This window comes from Marmota marmota, unplaced genomic scaffold (genome assembly GCF_001458135.2).
Source record: "Marmota marmota marmota unplaced genomic scaffold, marMar, whole genome shotgun sequence".
NCBI lineage: Eukaryota > Metazoa > Chordata > Mammalia > Rodentia > Sciuridae > Marmota > Marmota marmota.
In genome coordinates, this window is record NW_026000000.1 from 4,937,945 (window position 1) to 4,955,511 (window position 17,567).

The 17,567-nt window shown below is 35.0% G+C and overlaps 1 protein-coding gene across 3 annotated transcripts in view; it reads right to left on the reverse strand.

Moving 5' to 3' along the window:
* Positions 1-17,567, reverse strand: part of A1cf (APOBEC1 complementation factor) — a 76,487-nt gene that overhangs the window by 32,092 nt on the left and 26,828 nt on the right. For all 3 annotated transcript variants that reach the window (XM_015498883.2, XM_015498882.2, XM_048807447.1), the window contains 2 exons: positions 4,509-4,643; positions 2,344-2,474 (listed from right to left, as the gene is read on the reverse strand). In XM_015498883.2, coding sequence (XP_015354369.1) covers positions 2,344-2,474; positions 4,509-4,643 — 266 coding nt within the window. The remainder of the gene's footprint in view (positions 1-2,343; positions 2,475-4,508; positions 4,644-17,567) is intronic.

Sequence of the window (17,567 nt, forward strand, 5' to 3'; positions counted from 1 at the left end):
TGTATATGTATATTATACATACGTAGACTATAATACTATATGGCAACACATATGTATACTATATGTACTTACTCTAGCTAAAGTTCCTTTGGACAAGCCCTTTGATTTCTTTGAACATCACTCCTATCATTAACACCTGATCTTGCAACACAGAGAATAGCATACACTAAAGTGCTTTGGAAAGGGCTACACAAAAATATAATACTACATAGCAATGGCTATGTAGTATTATAATACTACAAATAAACTATACATAAATTCTAATACTACATAGCATAGCACTTGCTGTTCTTTTCTGCAATAATCTTCTCCTGGGTATAACTGTCAAAATTTGCAATTGCTATGTAGTATTATACTGTATGTGTACATATGCATCACTATATAGTATTAGGGTATATCTTAATATAGTTTTGTGTAGCCCTTTCCAAAGCACTTTAGTGAATGCTATTCTCTGTGCTCCAAGATCAGATGTTAATGATAGAAGTGATATTCAAAGAAATCAAAGGACTTGTCCAAAGGAACCTTAGCTAGACCTAAGGTCTCCTGATTCTTATTTCAAACAATCCCTTACACATTGCACTAAGCTCTTCTGGGTTCAGGAAGGCATGTGTGGGAAGGAAGCCCCCTTTCTGTTTTCTCCAACAGAGAAAACAACTCTGCTCCAAAGTCCAACCTTGGTATTGAAATAGCTAGGACAATAGTAGTTGTCAAATCCCTCTGCTTTTCCTGTGGATAAAGAGTTCAAGAAAAATGACTGAGTAGTTGATTGACTAGAGAATTATAAAGATAATGTATGACTTATTTTGGTTTGTTGAAAGTGGGAGAAAAATACACGTGGGAAATCTTTTCTTTCTGCCTTCATCAGAGTTAATAGTCTATCAATCTTAACGTGCATCTGAATTTCAAAAAGGAAATAGATATGAAAAATTGCACCTAACAGTTGATGACCTGTGCTAATTTTTTTTATCATTTGTTGACTTACTACTGAATCCCAAATACTGGATTAAACATTGCAAAACATGTATAATATACTCACAATAAAACCTATGAATCACATATTATCCCCATTTTATAGGTGAGGAAGTTGAGGCACAGAGAGATAAAGTTACTTGTTGGCACTCTCCAGTGAAGCCTGGACGACCCCAAAGCTGTTGCTGTTTCACTGCTATACTAATCTGCCTCCCAGGTGGCTCAGGGCCTTTTTAAAGAAGGAATTTATGACAGTTTTTCCTTCAAGTAAAGTTTTTAGAACTCATTCAATTATATAAAGTTAGCTGCTTCCATTTTATAAAAACAGGTGATTGGTTGCACAGGATCAATTATATCCTGGAACTCTCCTGTAGTTCCTATCTATATTTGGCTGATTCCCAATTTATACTCCAACTATTACCTCTCTCCTGACTCCACTGAGTTCTGAATGCTCTCTCCCTTTAAATCAAATATCTAGCAGGCCTGTCTCCTAAGCCTCCACAGTGTATTCCAGATGTGAGCCTCTTTGGTCACTTCCACCAATGACCCCTTGTCCACTCATGGTCATCTCTTGTCTAGATCTAGGCTACATAGGAGCCTTCTGCATCGCTTCTCTCTTTTAGTCTTCACTTTGCTGTAATCTGTTCTTCAACCAACAGCGCGAGTAATATTTTAAAACCATACATCTCATTAAAATCCTCCTATGACTTCCCCTTCCTATTTAGATATTATTCAAATCTTCATCACAGAGAGCAAGGTTCTCCAACTGTGTTGCTTACAACATCCTTTCTCTCTTTTCTGGAGGCATGGACTTTCTTCCTGTCCTTCAAACACATCAAGTTTCTCATTTTGGGAAGGTTGCACTTGCTGTTCTTTTCTACAATAATCTTCTTCTGGGCCTGTCAGGGCTGCATCTTTTCATTAAAATCTCAGATCAAAATTTGCTTTCCTAGAGAATATTTTCTTAAATGCACCAAATTAAATTAACCAACTCCTTGCACAACCATATCACATCCCTGGTTGATTTTTTTCATACCATTTTACATGATCTTATATATTTATTTACTATAAAGACAAGGAATTGTACCTTTATGTATTTCCAGTATTTGGAACAGTACCCAGTACATACTTATGAAATTGATAAATTAGTAAATTTCATTTCTTTGAACATACAACAGAACTTGGTTGGGCATATCATGAAGCATTAATATTAAATAAATATTTAACCAGATTTATTTTCACCAAATAACAGATCTAACATTTAATTTCTGGCTTGACTATATTGTGCATATGCCCTATTGGACAAAGTTGATAGAAAAATAGATACAAGTGCATTGTCTGATGCAATTTTAATTTAGAAGATGTCAGTCTTACCTAATTTCATAATTATTAAGTTGCTTGATTGCATTCTTGGCTTCCAATTTATTTGAGAATGTTACAAATGCATATCCTCTATTGTTGCCATTAAAATCCATCATCATTCTCATTTCATAAATTTTACCAATCTATAAGTAATAGAAACAGAAAATTCACATTTATATACTTGTACTTCTAAATAAACATGTGCACATGTGTGCACGCGCGCATACACACCCACTTAATGTTTTCTGAATTCCGCCTCCTGCCAGTGTTTGGTATTTGCATCTCATGTGGAATGGTTTACATATTTTTATGCTTTGTTGAGATTAATTATGTGACTCATGGGAAAAGTCAAGTTAAATAAAGAAAATATATACAAGTGGCATTTCAGCCTGAGTTAACCAAATATGTTTTGACAGAGAAAATGACCTTTCATCACACTATTATCTGGAGATTTATGCAATGTTTTAGGAATCTGAAACCTCATTTGTCATCAGAAGTACAATTTCTTAAAAGATTTGTCCATGGCTTCTAATTTAGCTTCTGAGGTCTCCATAGTTTGACCTTTACTTGGTCATACTCTATCACTGATATTTAAAACAAAGACCAGGAACACTCACTTGGGATCTTGCTAAACTATGTGGCTGCAGTATTTCCCCCTGCCATGACATCAGTATAAACACAGGTGAGTTTCAGAGGATGGTCTGGGCAGTGCTGTGATTTTCTCAGTGTGTGGGCTGAAAGCAAATGCTAATCTCAATACAGCTGACATCGGGCTAGTACCTCCATAACAGAAGAGCATTCACTCTGCCCCTGGCTACAGCTCTTCTGCTTGTCCATGTTCTACTCCTTCCTGCACCCCAAGTGTTCTCTAGCCACCCAGACTCAGAAGTTCATTCTCTTGGGGCTGTAACAAGGGTGATCCAAATAGGTGTGGCCATGTGTGCAGAGAAGTGTTATGAAGAGCACAGACCATCACATTAGTGGTTGGTGGCTCCTCTGCTCAGTCTCATGCTGCCCCACTAAAGTACTCAGTGATGAACATTTTTTTTTCCTTCTGTTCTTACTAGGTAAAAACATGAACATGTTTCATCTGTGTTTCAGATTTTTGAGATGCTCATTTTCAGTTTAAGAATATAAAATTCTTACAGGGTTAGGTGCTCATAATTTGTCTATATGCCAACTGAGATTGTATACATAAAATTAGGTGTGAATTTGAATCTGAGGTTGAATTACACACACATGTATGTGTGTATACACGCACACAATTGATTTTGGCATTCATAAGAAAAATTAAATTCTCATATTTGCTAAATTTTCCTGAAATGTAGTTGCTGCTAAAAGCTTCTTGGTAAGTTATTAAAATAAATTTTAATTTTGTATTTTCCCTTTAATCTTGAGTCTACAAAAAAATATAATTTGGAATCAAAACTGAGAAAAATTTATGCCTTAATAGTTACATAATGACATGGAGAAACCCTGTTTTAATCTTACTGATATTCATTTCATTAATAAGAAATTCAGACTTTTAGAAAGAAGAAACTTTTATTCTGAGTTAGTATGTACAGGTGTATGTTTGAGCTATGAAAAACATATACAATGTTGTTATGTGAAAATGCTACACTGATAAAATTATATTAAAATGTCAAGTTGGAGCAATAACTTATTTTTAGATAGACTATTGTAGTAGTTTTCTGGTTTGATAGACACATTGATGTCAGATGGTCATATCAGTGGACGGATTGGGGACAAGATATAAATCTGAGCGCCATCAGCAATGATAGTTTCTATAAGTAACAGGACAGAGAGCTGAGTCAAGGAGGGATAGTCACTAATGGCTAGAAAGGCTTTAACTTTGTCAAAGAATGACAATTAGAGGAGAAACAAAGCAGGGTGTGAGTGCACACTTGTAATCCCAGCAGCTCAGGAGGCTGAGACAGGAGGATCATGAGTTCAAAGCCAGCCTCAGCAAAAGTGAGGTGCTGTATCTAAATAAAATGCAAAATAGGGCTGGGGATGTGGCTCAGTGGTGGAGTACCCCTGAATTCAATCCCGGTACAAAAAAAATAAAAGAAGAGAAGCCTTCACTGACCAGGAAGGACATGAGCAAAAGCAATGCAAAGTAAGTAGTATTTTCCTTTTGAAAGATAAGAAGAGTTAAATATTAAATTCGGACTCACTTTTTCACATAATGGGATAAGTTCATCCTCAAAAAGGTCTCGGGGAAGTTTTCCAATAAAGATTTCACAGCCTCTTTCTGGGGGTGCAGCATCCCAACCAGGTGGAGGGCCACCATATTTTCTTTGTCCATTTTCCTGCAAATTCAGGGGGATGTATATGAAGGAGAGAAGAAAACAATAAAATCTTTAGTTTCATTTCCTTAATTTCATTTAAAAAAATCATTCACAATAAGGAACATATTTATCATTCTCAGGTAATAATATTTGACTGGTTGGAGGGCAAAAGGTAAAGTTTCTCTCTTTTTTAAAAAAATATTTAATTTTTTTGGTTGCAGTTGGACACAATACTTCTATTTCATTTATTTATTTTTATGTGGTGCTAAGAATCGAACCCAGGGTCCCGTGTGTGCGAGGTGAGCACTCTACTGCTGAGCCACGACCCCAGCCCCTGAAGTCTCTTTTATGTGAATTATAATACCATGGTTTGTGTTCAGAGATTTGCTTGAGATAAGCATTGTTAAAAATTGTAAATTGCTGGAAAAATACATTTAAAAATTATTATGGCAAGAATATCTAGCATTGATATCTTAACAAATTAAGGAATTATTATTTTTTCCTATTGTTATGTACTCACCAAAAATCTGATTACCAAATGAGCTGACTATATTCAGGACTCTGATTTAACATTAATGGCTATGTAGGGTGGTAGCAAAGGTCCTGGAATTACTTCTTGGCTCCACTGCTCACTGGGTGTGGAACCTTCACAAATGACTTAACTCCTCTAGACCTCAGTTTTCTTATATGTAAGATGGAGGTAATATCAGCTTTGGGTTGGAGGAGACAATTCATCAATATGCATGATATGACTGTGATATGTGCTTAACAGTTATTAATTCTTTTTTGCCTTCTTGGATTTGGGTCGCTTCCTAAGATACCATCTCACTCCAGTTAGATTGGCAGCCATTATGAAGTCAAACAACAACAAGTGCTGGCGAGGATGTGGGGAAAAGGGTACACTTGTACATTGCTGGTGGGACTGCAAATTGGTGCAGCCAATTTGGAAAGCAGTATGGAGATTTCTTGGAAAGCTGGGAATGGAGCCACCATTTGACCCAGCTATTCCCCTTCTCGGTCTATTCCCTAAAGACCTAAAAAGAGCATGCTACAGGGACACTGCTACATCGATGTTCATAGCAGCACAATTCACAATAGCAAGACTGTGGAACCAACCTAGATGCCCTTCAATAGACGAATGGATAAAAAAAATGTGGCATTTATACACAATGGAGTATTACTCTGCATTAAAAAATGACAAAATCATAGAATTTACAGGGAAATGGATGGCATTAGAGCAGATTATGCTAAGTGAAGCTAGCCAATCCCTAAAAAACAAATGCCAAATGTCTTCTTTGATATAAGGAGAGTAACTAAGAACAGAGTAGGGTCGAAGAGCATGAGAAGAAGATTAACATTAAATAGGGATGAGAGATGGGAGGGAAAGGGAGAGAGAAGGGAAATTGCATGGAAATGGAAGGAGACCCTCAGAGTTATACAAAAGTAGATACAAGAGGAAGTGAGGGGAAAGGGAAAAATAATACAAGGGGGACAAATGAATGTCAGTAGAGGGGGCAGAGAGAGAAGAGGCGAGGGGAGGGGAGGGGAGGGGGGATATTAGAGGATAGGAAAGGCAGCAGAACACAACAGACACTAGTATGGCAATATGTAAATCAATGGATGTGTAACTGATGTGATTCTGCAATCTGTATTTGGGGTAAAAATGGGAGCTCATAACCCACTTGAATCAAAGTGTGAAATATGATATATCAAGAATTATGTAATGTTTTGAACAGCCAACAATAAAAAATTAAAAAAAAAAAAGATTTACATTTGGAGAGGTGCATTGACTAATTTGGAGGGTAGCTAGTGAGGGATTTGAATCTATTTTCAAAGCTGATAAGATCCTAAGAAGTTTTTACTAATGTTGGCTCTTTATGTGGTGAATAATGATATTCTCAGCTCAAACTGAATTAACTACTACTACTTCTTTTAAAATTTATTTTGGGGAGGAGTAATGATGGTGTTTTTCTGCAGTGCTATCTTTGTTTTAATAGAGGTTAAAGACCAAAGGAAAGTATGGGCCTAATCCACTGCTATTGATCTTTAATAGTTCATTTGCTGGTGAAAGATAAACAAATTACTTTGCACTTTGGCACAGTTAGAGCTCAGGTCATTACATTTTATTGTGATTTTTGGAAAAAGGAAAATATAAGGGACCAAATGTCAGCATTCTACTAACTTCACAATTAATATTTTAGGATGTTTTATGCTATACGATGATACATGTTGTTGGAGAAAAAAATAGTAATGTATAAAATAAAAAGAAAAATGCCTCAATATATCATTTTATTCCCCATGAGAAGTAGTTACTATTAAAAACTTCAGTCTGCTTTTCCAAATATTTTTCTATCTATACTTTTAAATTATGTTAGTTTTTTAAAGACATTGTTTTTTGTGATAGCTGTTGTGTCCCCAAGTCACTCTGAGATTGCAACATATTGCCTTTCTGAAAAAACAAAAATTTCTGAAATTCTAAATATATCAAACCTTAAGAAATTTGGAAAAGGGATTTTCAGAGGGTTGCTATAAGGATTAAACATAGCAATCTACTGTAAGTACCTATTAGATAAACTATTAATTGTGACAAGACCCCTGAAATATGATCTTATTCACTGAATAAATATCTATTGAGGGCTGGGGATGTGGCTCAAGCGGTAGCGCACTCGCCTGGCAAGCGTGCGGCCCGGGTTCGATCCTCAGCACCACATACAAACAAAGATGTTGTGACCGCCGAAAACTAAAAAAATAAATATTAAAAAAAACTCTCTCTCTCTCTTTAAAAAATATCTATTGAATTAAAAAATTAGTGTAAAACAGTTTTTAGTATCTCTGTTAAACATTTACACCAACTTGACTCTTTCTTAATTATTAATAAGTACCGGGAATTGAACTCAGGGACATTTAAACACTGAGCCACATCCCAACGCTTTTTAAATTTTTTTTTTTTTTTAAATTTTGAGACAGGGTCTCTAAATTGCTTAGGGCTTCACTAAGTTGCTCAGGCTGACTTTGAACTGGCAATCTTCCTGCCTCAACCACACCTGGCTTTCTTAATTACTTTGTAAAGTTTGCACAAAGGCTGTTTGGATCACAGAATTTACATGATGTCTGTGGTTGAGACCCTTTTTAGATTCTTGATAATATAACCATCTTGCTTTAAATAATATGAAAGGTTGATAGATGAATGTTCCATCTTGCCTTGATATTTCTTGTTTCAGGCAATTGGATACTTTTCATTTTACTGAATACTTAAAAATTTGACTATAGAATTCTTGTAATTTTTTCCTGACCCTATATTCTTACAGGAGTACCCAGTACTCCTTGTAAGAAAGTGAAACTGTGGTGTCACTGACAAATCTAAGAATTTAAGTATTTCATGCTTTTAGGAAAAAAAACTTAAGCATTTAGTGCTCTCAATAAAAATATGACATTGGTAGAGATATTGAAGGTTTTAGTCATTGATTTTCTTATTCTCTAACAAATACCTACGTAGCACATATTGTATGCTAGATGGTGATCTAATTCTCAGAACAATGTCATGGGTTAGTGATGTTTTTTCACCCTAATTTACAGAAAGCATGAATTCCATAGAGCAACTTGCTGAGCTAACATGGTTATGGGGTAGAAAAGCCAGGATTTGGACCTAGGAAGTAGGCCTGGGTTTATTAACTTAATGTTGCTGCCTTGATATAGGGAAGCCTGAGCCTTACCACACATGCATACATTAAAATAATCCTTATTTATGAAAAAGTTTATCATGTTATTAAATAGCAAACTCTCTGCTGCATTTAAAATCCTTTCCAATTTTCAATCATCTTAAAACACCAAATTTTGGGGAGAACATCTTCCAGAGAGGCCTATTTATTGCCAATCACAGTTCTGCCTGAGCAATGTCTTTCCACTTGACTAATGATAATGCCTTTTGTGTTCATTTCTGTATATCTTAGATGTCTATAACATTCAATAGATCATTGTAATAAATTTAGTATAAATTTGGCAGTATTTCTACCTGTTAGGTTGAAGAAATCAAGCCCTTGTCCCATGAGAGTAGAGTGGCTCTTTCAGAATTTCTGATTTGACACACTTTATCTGATAGTTTGAAAACAGGCAACCAACAGATAGACATTTCTAATTTTGCCTTCAACTTTCTTGTTATAATTGCTAAAATTGTCACCAAGCTATTCTCTCTCTCTGTATGTGTGTGTGTGTGTGTGTGTGTATATATATAGTATTTTGTATGTATGTGTGTGTATATATATATATATATTTTGGGGTGGGGGGAGGAGGCTTGGGATTTAACCCAGGGCTTAGTGCATGCAAGGCAAGTACTATACCAATTGAACTATATCCCCAGCCCTATTTTGTACATATTATGGATGTAAGAGGATTCATTTGTTTATGAGCTAAGATGGTTAAGAAAGTTTATTAATTGTGTTTCTGTGGTTTCTACACACACTTGAAAAAAATTCTCCAAGAATAGTCTTTGGTATTGCAAACAGTCTGACTGTTCCAGAGATGTTCTAAGTTCATGAAGTGGAGGAGATGTGCTTGCTGAGCCAACCAGTGGGTTGGAATGCGCCAGTAGTTAGAAGTCCAGAACTATTTAAGACAGGCCTTGGGATTTAGTCATGGGATTAGAATAGCTGTCCGTTACTCAGAAAGGACAGTTCAGGTTCTGGTTTGCTGGTATTGCAGGCCCTATTTTTATAGTTGAAGAGTTTAAAATAGATAAAGCCCAATTATAACTGCTCTTTTCCCTCCCGGCTGATATCATTCTTATGGGATGTGATCTCCTAAGCAGCCTGAATGTATTAATAGTTCAAAGGAAAATACAGATTTTTTAAAAAATGATAAGATGTTTATTAAACTCTGGGAACTTTTACTTTTCCAATCAAAGACTTAGAAATTTGTTTCTCTCATTAATCACATATACATAATTCAACTGTGTAAATTAAAAATTGAGGACCCAATTCTAACTGTAAATCCAGTGGCTTTATTTTAAATATTGAGTGTTGAGCCTACCCGGTAACTCAGTTTGCATGTCAAGAGTATTTGGAAATCCTTCCTGTCACAGATATTTCAAATCCTTCTTAACAGAGTCATGGAGTCTTAAAGATATCATGGCTACCATCTTCTTGACCTTCAATAAAAGCAGACAGTCTTTTTCAATAGATCATTCTGGGCAATAAGCCTTAGCATGAAAATTGAAAATACTGAGTTTATTTGGCCACCAATCATCTGAATTTTTATATATATATATTTGGGGAATCTGTGCAAAATCTCTTTCTCCTGCAGAATTTTGAATTGACAGATACTTGCTTTTCCAACTTCTCTTGAAAAAACTGGGATGACCATGGATTTACAGTAAAATAAAATTAAATTCTGGTTCTGAAATCACAGTGGTGGAAACTTTAGTGTTGAGCATTCTGCAATGGTGTATACATTTTCTTATAAAAATCTGTGATGTGTTTGGAGGTTTCATTCCTAAAAGCTCACTCATGAATTTTGTTCTCTAAGTTCAAAATTGCTATAATCCAATATCCTTTCAATAAACTGTTTCTCATTACTTAGCCAAGACTATATTTTGTTATTTGCACTTAAAATTAACAGCAGCAAAACAACAGCTAAACCTGGTTAATCAGGCACTGTGCTAAGTGTTCTATATGTATTAACTTAAATAACTTTCTCAACAAACCCACGAAGATAAGGAACTGAAGGCATAGAATTCATCCAAATGCATACAAGCAGTAAGCAGCAGAGACAAAATCTGAATTTTAGGTCCATGTTTGTCATCAAGATAGTCCTGCTTTTTGGGTTCTCGATTAAGCCCATATACTCATTTTATAGATGAGAAAACTCAGAGACATTACATGAATTGTCCAAAGACAAAGTGGTTTAATTTATTGGAGAAAACACTAGAATAAGGGTTCCATGATTCTTGGATGAACTTCATGGTGTATTTACTATTCAACAGTTGTGAAGACTTTTCTTCTCAAGCTTTCCAGCCTCATGATTCTACATGCTGTGTGTTATTGCCTGTTTCACCAGATATGGAGACCAGATAGTAGCTTCCTCATACATGATTTCATTCATAAACTGGAAAGCTATTAATTGATGAACCCTCATTCAATCTGTTTTCTTTCTGACTAGTAATTTTGATTCTTTTAATGCATCTTTGCAGATTTGATATTATAAATCTGTAATCATCTTAGTGGTTCTCTTTGGTTCTTTATATTTTTCTTTTTCCTAACTAAACTGCTTTCAGATGTTCTTCTATCCATTTTCCAATTGACTGGGTTTGTATTTGCTGCTGTTCCTGGCCAATTTATCCACACTGGGTGGCATTTCTAGATTTCTCTGCTTGTCATACTCAAGACAGTGGTTCTGTGTAAAACTGCTGTGGGTAGTTCTCAGAGTTGAGACCAATTCATTAAGAACATCTGTCCAGATTGTGTCTATTGTGGTTCCTGAGTTTATACTAGGGGTTCCCACTTGTTAATTTGTGAGATTGACTAAAGCTTTTTATAAGACATGATTTCAATTACATTCCATTTATATCCAGATCCCTCATGATATGATGGGGTCTAAAGCAAGTCTAATGGGCCTTAAATAAACTCTACTGAAAAGACCCTCCTAGATGTGATTTTTACATTGAGTCTTATGAAGGTTTTGTTGCCTGGAAAGAACAGACAGTGCCAAAGGGAATATTCATTTCATTGATTCTATATAAAGGATAATTCTCTGTTTTGTGCAATTTGTTCATTTTTACATCTTGTTAAGAATGGTGACATCATGGTGGCAAAATCTATTTTTAGACTGAGAATTTTTAGTGGGCATAATTTATGTGACTTACATTTTTATATGCTCAGGAAGTTGGTGTTACTCTTAATAGCTATTTTCTATAATCCTTACAAGGCATATGCAATATGAATGCCAGATATTATCCTAAGAATAGACAATTTAAGTTCTGTTGCCTAGGTAAACAGTCCTAATTTCATCCTTTTAGTTGTTTCATGAAAGCAAAAAATCAGGGTTTTTTTTTTTTTTTGGTCAAATTGACACATTTAATAATAGCATATTTTAATAATTTTGTTTTACCTTTAAGGATTATGTATTACAAACCACCCCTTAGAGATTCTGTACATCAATATTTGAAGCATTCACAAACAAGCAGGCTTTTTAAAATGACTTGTGTTTTATGAAACTTTTTATATGTAAGTTTTTGCCATTCATATGGGATATTAAATTCAAGAATACATGAAATTGAAGTCAGAAAACAATGACATGTATATTAGTTTAAATGGAGGGAAAAGTAAAATGCCAGCTCACTATTAAGACTCTCTTCTGGGGCTGGGGCTGTAGCTCAGTAGTAGAGCACTTTTCTAGTACATGTGAGGCACTGGATTTGATCTTCAGCACCACATAAAAATAAATAAATAAAATAAGGTATTGTGTTCATTTACAATTAAATATATATATGACTCCCTACTTATGTTTTGCAGTGAGGTTTGCATGATGATGGACCGTGGAACACATTTTCTTCCAGAGGCCAGGAGTTGCTGTGCTCATGCTTACCTCTGGCTCTGTACATGTGTTTTGACACAGTGTTCGGTATACAGGAGCCTCTAATGTGCACTTAAGAAATCACTCAGTGATAGCTTTAGTGATGTGTTCATTGTTTTGGGGTTTGGGAATGTATTATTTATCAAATAGGCCCATCTAACTTTTTATTTACTTACAGATACAGCTTGTCTTTTTGGATTAACTAATACTATTAAAGCAGCTGAAGATCCCATTAAGTTATGTAAAACTGTCCACATGTGGATAAAGACATAAGAAGGAACATCTGGTTTAGATGATTGCTCTCCTGTCTTTTCCCACTTCAGCATCTGCCAAGGGTAATCTCATCTACTGCACTTGGATTTTGGCATGCAAGAAATTTCATATAGTCATTATTCTCTTTATCATACACCCGTGAATTTTAATTTTTCACAAGCTGAGGGACTTGGCAAGGCACTCAATCCTTTCTTTCATTTCTTCATCTATAAATAAAAGTGGGGTTTACTAGGCATTTGCAAGAGTTCTATGAGGTGCTAGGATGCTCATGAAAGGGAAGCTGACTTTGATGCCATATTTAAATGCAGAAAAATGTTCATAGGATGTTTTATGAGTTAATCAATGGAAGCCTTACAGGTAATGTATTGGAATTTAAAAAATTAGTATATCTCTGGTTGAAAATACATATCTACTTGACATCTATTCTATTAATTACTTAACAACTTTCTTTGCATTGATTCACTATTGAAGAAACTTATACTACATTTTATATATTTACATATGTGTATGTATACGTATATAATAACATATGTGAGTACACTATAGGATTAATACATATTATAGGATATATATATATATATATATATATATATATATATATATATACACACACACACATTATATAGATGGAGAATATCTATATCATTATCATTTATCACAAATGAAAGGTAATTTTTATTTAAAAGGTAATTATTATTTATCAAATAGGCCCATCTAACTTTTTATTTACTTACAGATACAGTTTGCTTGTTTGGATTAACTAATTCTATTAAAGCAGCTGAAGATTCCATTATTTTCTTACATATACAGTTATGAAAGAGGAAAATCATGATCAGCTTCTAGCAAGGCACTGTCATCTACTAAAAGATCTGAGTCCTTGTCCTACACTGTTTGTTTAAAAAGATGAGCAGAGGTTGGGGGATTGTTCAAGACATGACTCCATCAGCTAACTTTTCTCATCAGAAAGCCTGAAGGAGGATTTAGAGTGGAATAATTCCTTAATATATGCTTCAGGGTTGCTTAATGCTTGGCAGTGTACAACTTAACATCATCGCAGTTCTTTGTGCAGCACATCTGAAATAATGTTATAAAGGATTACAGACACTGAAGTCCTATAAACATGACGACACAGCTTATGATCTCAATAATTTCTGTCTAGCTATGTTTGAAAGCTGTCTTTGCATCTTATAATGGTTCCAAAGATGAAGTCACTTATTTTTGGTTGCTGATCAGAAATAACAAATAGATATCACTTAGAAACATCTTGAAGTTGCCTGCGAGTACAGTCTAAACCTCCTGTCCATGCTTCTTCATATTTGGGTCATGAGGTTTACATTAGTTTCTAATCTGATAAATAGGAAATCTTTGTGCTAGAAGTTTAAGGGGCAGTTTGCAAAGATTTTGAATTATACATTGAAGATTTTATATACCAATGCTCTATTAGACTGTCTATTTGAAAATAGCTTCTAGTACATACTTCTAGGGATGATGAAATTCACAAAAATATTAGGCACATACATTCTCCTTAATGGGATCCTTCATTGGGGGTCTTCTACACTACACTCTGGCACCTCTGGCTAGAAAAAAGCTAGGTTTCTTCTGAGCTTTAAAATAAAGTTGGCCCATGGATAGCCAAAGTGATAAGCTTAGGGAAGCATGAGTTTGTGATGATCTACTGGTCCCATCCTGTTCTCAGGCTTATTGCTACCTATTTAAAGAACTGGTATCCATGTACTTGGTGAATGACCTAAGTCTTTGGATAGCAGGGATGTGATCATGTGGTGAGAACAAGCCGTAGAAGAAAAAGGACCCAGAAACTATATTTTGCCATGAAGTCAAATTCCTATTTCTGTTCCTAAATTTTTTTTGTGTGTGCAGTGGTTAGAAAAAAACTGTCAATGTCACAGTGTTTTTCCATCAGCTTTTCTCTGGATGAGTTCAGATGAAATCAGTTAGTAAACTCAGGGTCCTAAAGTTACTTATTGGTTTAATTGTATTAGTTATGGTCTCTTGTTGAATTGATTTATTTATTACTATTTAATGATATTGTCTTTTTTATAGTTTTTTTTTTACTTAAAGTGTATTTTGTCTGATAAATGTATAGTTACTCCCTGTGTATTTGCATGGAATATCTTTTGCCATCCCTTCACTTTGAGTTCATGTGTATCCTTACACATGAAGAGAGTCTGTTGTAGGCAGCATATAGCTGGGTCTTGTGTTCTCTTATCCACTCATCCATTCTGTATCTTTTAATTGGAGAACCTAATTCATTTACCTTGAAGGCCATTATGGATGGGTAAAGATATATTACTTCCATTTTGTTAGTTTTTTTTCTGGTTATTTTGTAGATACATTATTCCCTTTTTCCTCTTTCACTGTCTCCTTTTTGGTTACGTTATTTTCTCTCGTAGTATGTTTTGATTTCTTTGCTTTAAAAAAATTTATTATAATGTTTTTGCTTTTCATGGTTACCATGAGGCTTACAAACAACATCTTGTAGTTATGACAGGTTATTTTAAACTGATAAGAAGTTAACTTTGATTATGTAAAAAGGAAGAAGGGGAGAAAGAAGAAAGAAAACTACTTTTTTTGTTGTTTGTGTGAAAGGTACTGGGGATTGAGCCCAGAGTCTGGCACATGCTAGGAAAGGGCTCTACCATGGAACCATACCCCCAGCCTTTTTAATTTTATGCTATGGCATCTCTCTTAGTTGATGATCTACTGGTCCCGTCCTGTTCTCAGGCTTATTGCTGAACTTGAACTTATGACCCTTTTGCCTTTGTTTCCCAAATGGCTGGAATTACAGATGTGCTCCACCAGGCCCAGTTGAAACTTCTATTCTTTAACCCCTACCCCCATTTTGAATTTTCAATGTCACAAATTATTATATTTGTTATTATTTTAGTAGTTTTGTCTTTTACTCTTCATACTAAAGATATTAGTGGTTTACATATCATGATTATAGTATTAGAGTATTCTGAATTTGTCTGGATCCTTATTTTACCAGTGAGTTTTATCCCTTTACTTATTAGTGTTCTTTTCTTTTGTCTTTTCAGAATTCCCTTTAACAAGGTGGCGATGAATTCTCCAAGTTTTGCTTTTTCCTTTTCATTTCTGAAGGATAGTTTTTCTGGATATAGTATTCATTTTAGGTGGGTTTTTTTCCTTCAGAATTTTGAATACATTATCTCATTCCCTCCTGGTTTGTAAGGTTTCTGCTGTGAAGTCTGCAGCCAGGCATACTGAAACTCCCTTATATTTTATTTGCTTTTTTTCTGTAGCTACTTTCCAGGAACCTCTCTTTGTGTTTGACCTTTGACAGTTTGATAGGCCCAATTAAAATTACTAATGTATATTATACCAGACTAGAGAAGGGTAGTTAATTTAGGTGGGATTACCTTTACCATCAGAAGGGGATTGGTATTCTAACCAGACCTATGTTGAAGTAACACTATCCTCTGTACCTATGGCTTGTAGGTATTTGTTGAAGAGTTGAACAAATTAGAATCAAAACACAGTTGCATTGAAACTCTATATAAGAGAGAATGCATCTGAAGCAAAGTTTGAGGGATGGAAATTAAAGAATGTATTTTGTTCTTAGCTTGAGGGGACTGATCCCAAGGGTAAATGAAGCCCACTTAAAGTCTCTTGTTTATCTGTTGTAATCTCTCTAGATCTTTGAAATTAAGATTCATAAAAATCTTTACTTCACCAAGATCAAGCATTTTACAAATACTTTGGTGAAGGAGTGGTCCCCTCCGATGCATAATATCTTCTTGACTGCAAGGTTTGCTTTTGTCCTCTAAGTCTCAGCTTCAATGCCATCTTTTCTGAAGAAGGTCACCTGACATATTCTGTCACACAACCTGGTTTATGATGTTCCAGGATTTATTATCTATAATTATTTTATTTATTTGTTTACTTTCTGTCTTCCATATGAGAATAATCTCCATGAAGGCAGAAACCATGTTTTTCTTTGGAGAATCAATAAATGAGTTAAAAAATGAATGAATGAGGGCTGGTTCTTTTTTTTTTTTTTTAAATATTTATTTATTTATTTTAGTTTTCGGTGGACACAACATCTTTGTTTGTATGTGGTGTTGAGGATCGAACCCGGGCCGCACGCATGCCAGGTGAGCGCGCTACCGCTTGAGCCACATCCCCAGCCGAGGGCTGGTTCTTGATGAATAGGACGGGAGGGATACACTTACTTCTTTGAAGGAAGCTTAAAAACTTTTATAGAGCCTTATACAGAAAAGTATACTCATATTTTGTGTTACTTTTACTACATTGCTCATTTGAGGCTGACTAATGTTGCCATTTTAAATTTTAGATAAGTTAATTTTCATCTCATCTACTCTGTCCCCTTTGGGCCAGGCTATGCATTTTATACTTCTGTACTCCCAAGACCTAGCACTAACACATTGGTTTCAATAATACAGAATAAGGAAACAAGCAGAAAAACAAAGTTAAAAAAAACCATTGATGTTCATTTAGGGCAACCATTGGTGTATTAATGCAATAGGAGCAGGATGTCATGGAACATACATACCTGTAAGCCCAGTGATTTGGGAGGCTGAGGCAGGAAGATCACAAGTTTAAGGACAGCCTCAGCAACTTAGCAAGACCCTAAGCAACTTAGAGAGACTCTGTCTCAAAATAAAAAGGGCTGGGGTTGTAGATCAGTAGTAAAGTGCCCCTGGGTTTAATCCCCAGAATAAACATAAATAAATAGAAGAATGCAATTCTCATTGTTCATAAACATTGACTGGGTTATAATAATTTTTAGAAAATAGATTATAAAATAGCATACTTGAACAAGTAATGCTAATATACACTGTATTTTAAATCATGTAAATTATATATGATGATAATCCTGAGTCTACTTTTAAAAAGTACTCAAACTGCTTGAGGGTGATATTTATTAGACATAAATTTACTAGTAGTAGAACTAAGATTAATGTAAACTGACCCCACATTGGGTCCAAAGTTTTCTGAATATGCTCATTGGTGAGTATGTACTTTCCTGGGTCTAAGGAGAAAATCTCAGGCAGAGGAAGCATCACATACCTGAGTTTATGACCCACTCCATTAATCCATTCTTGT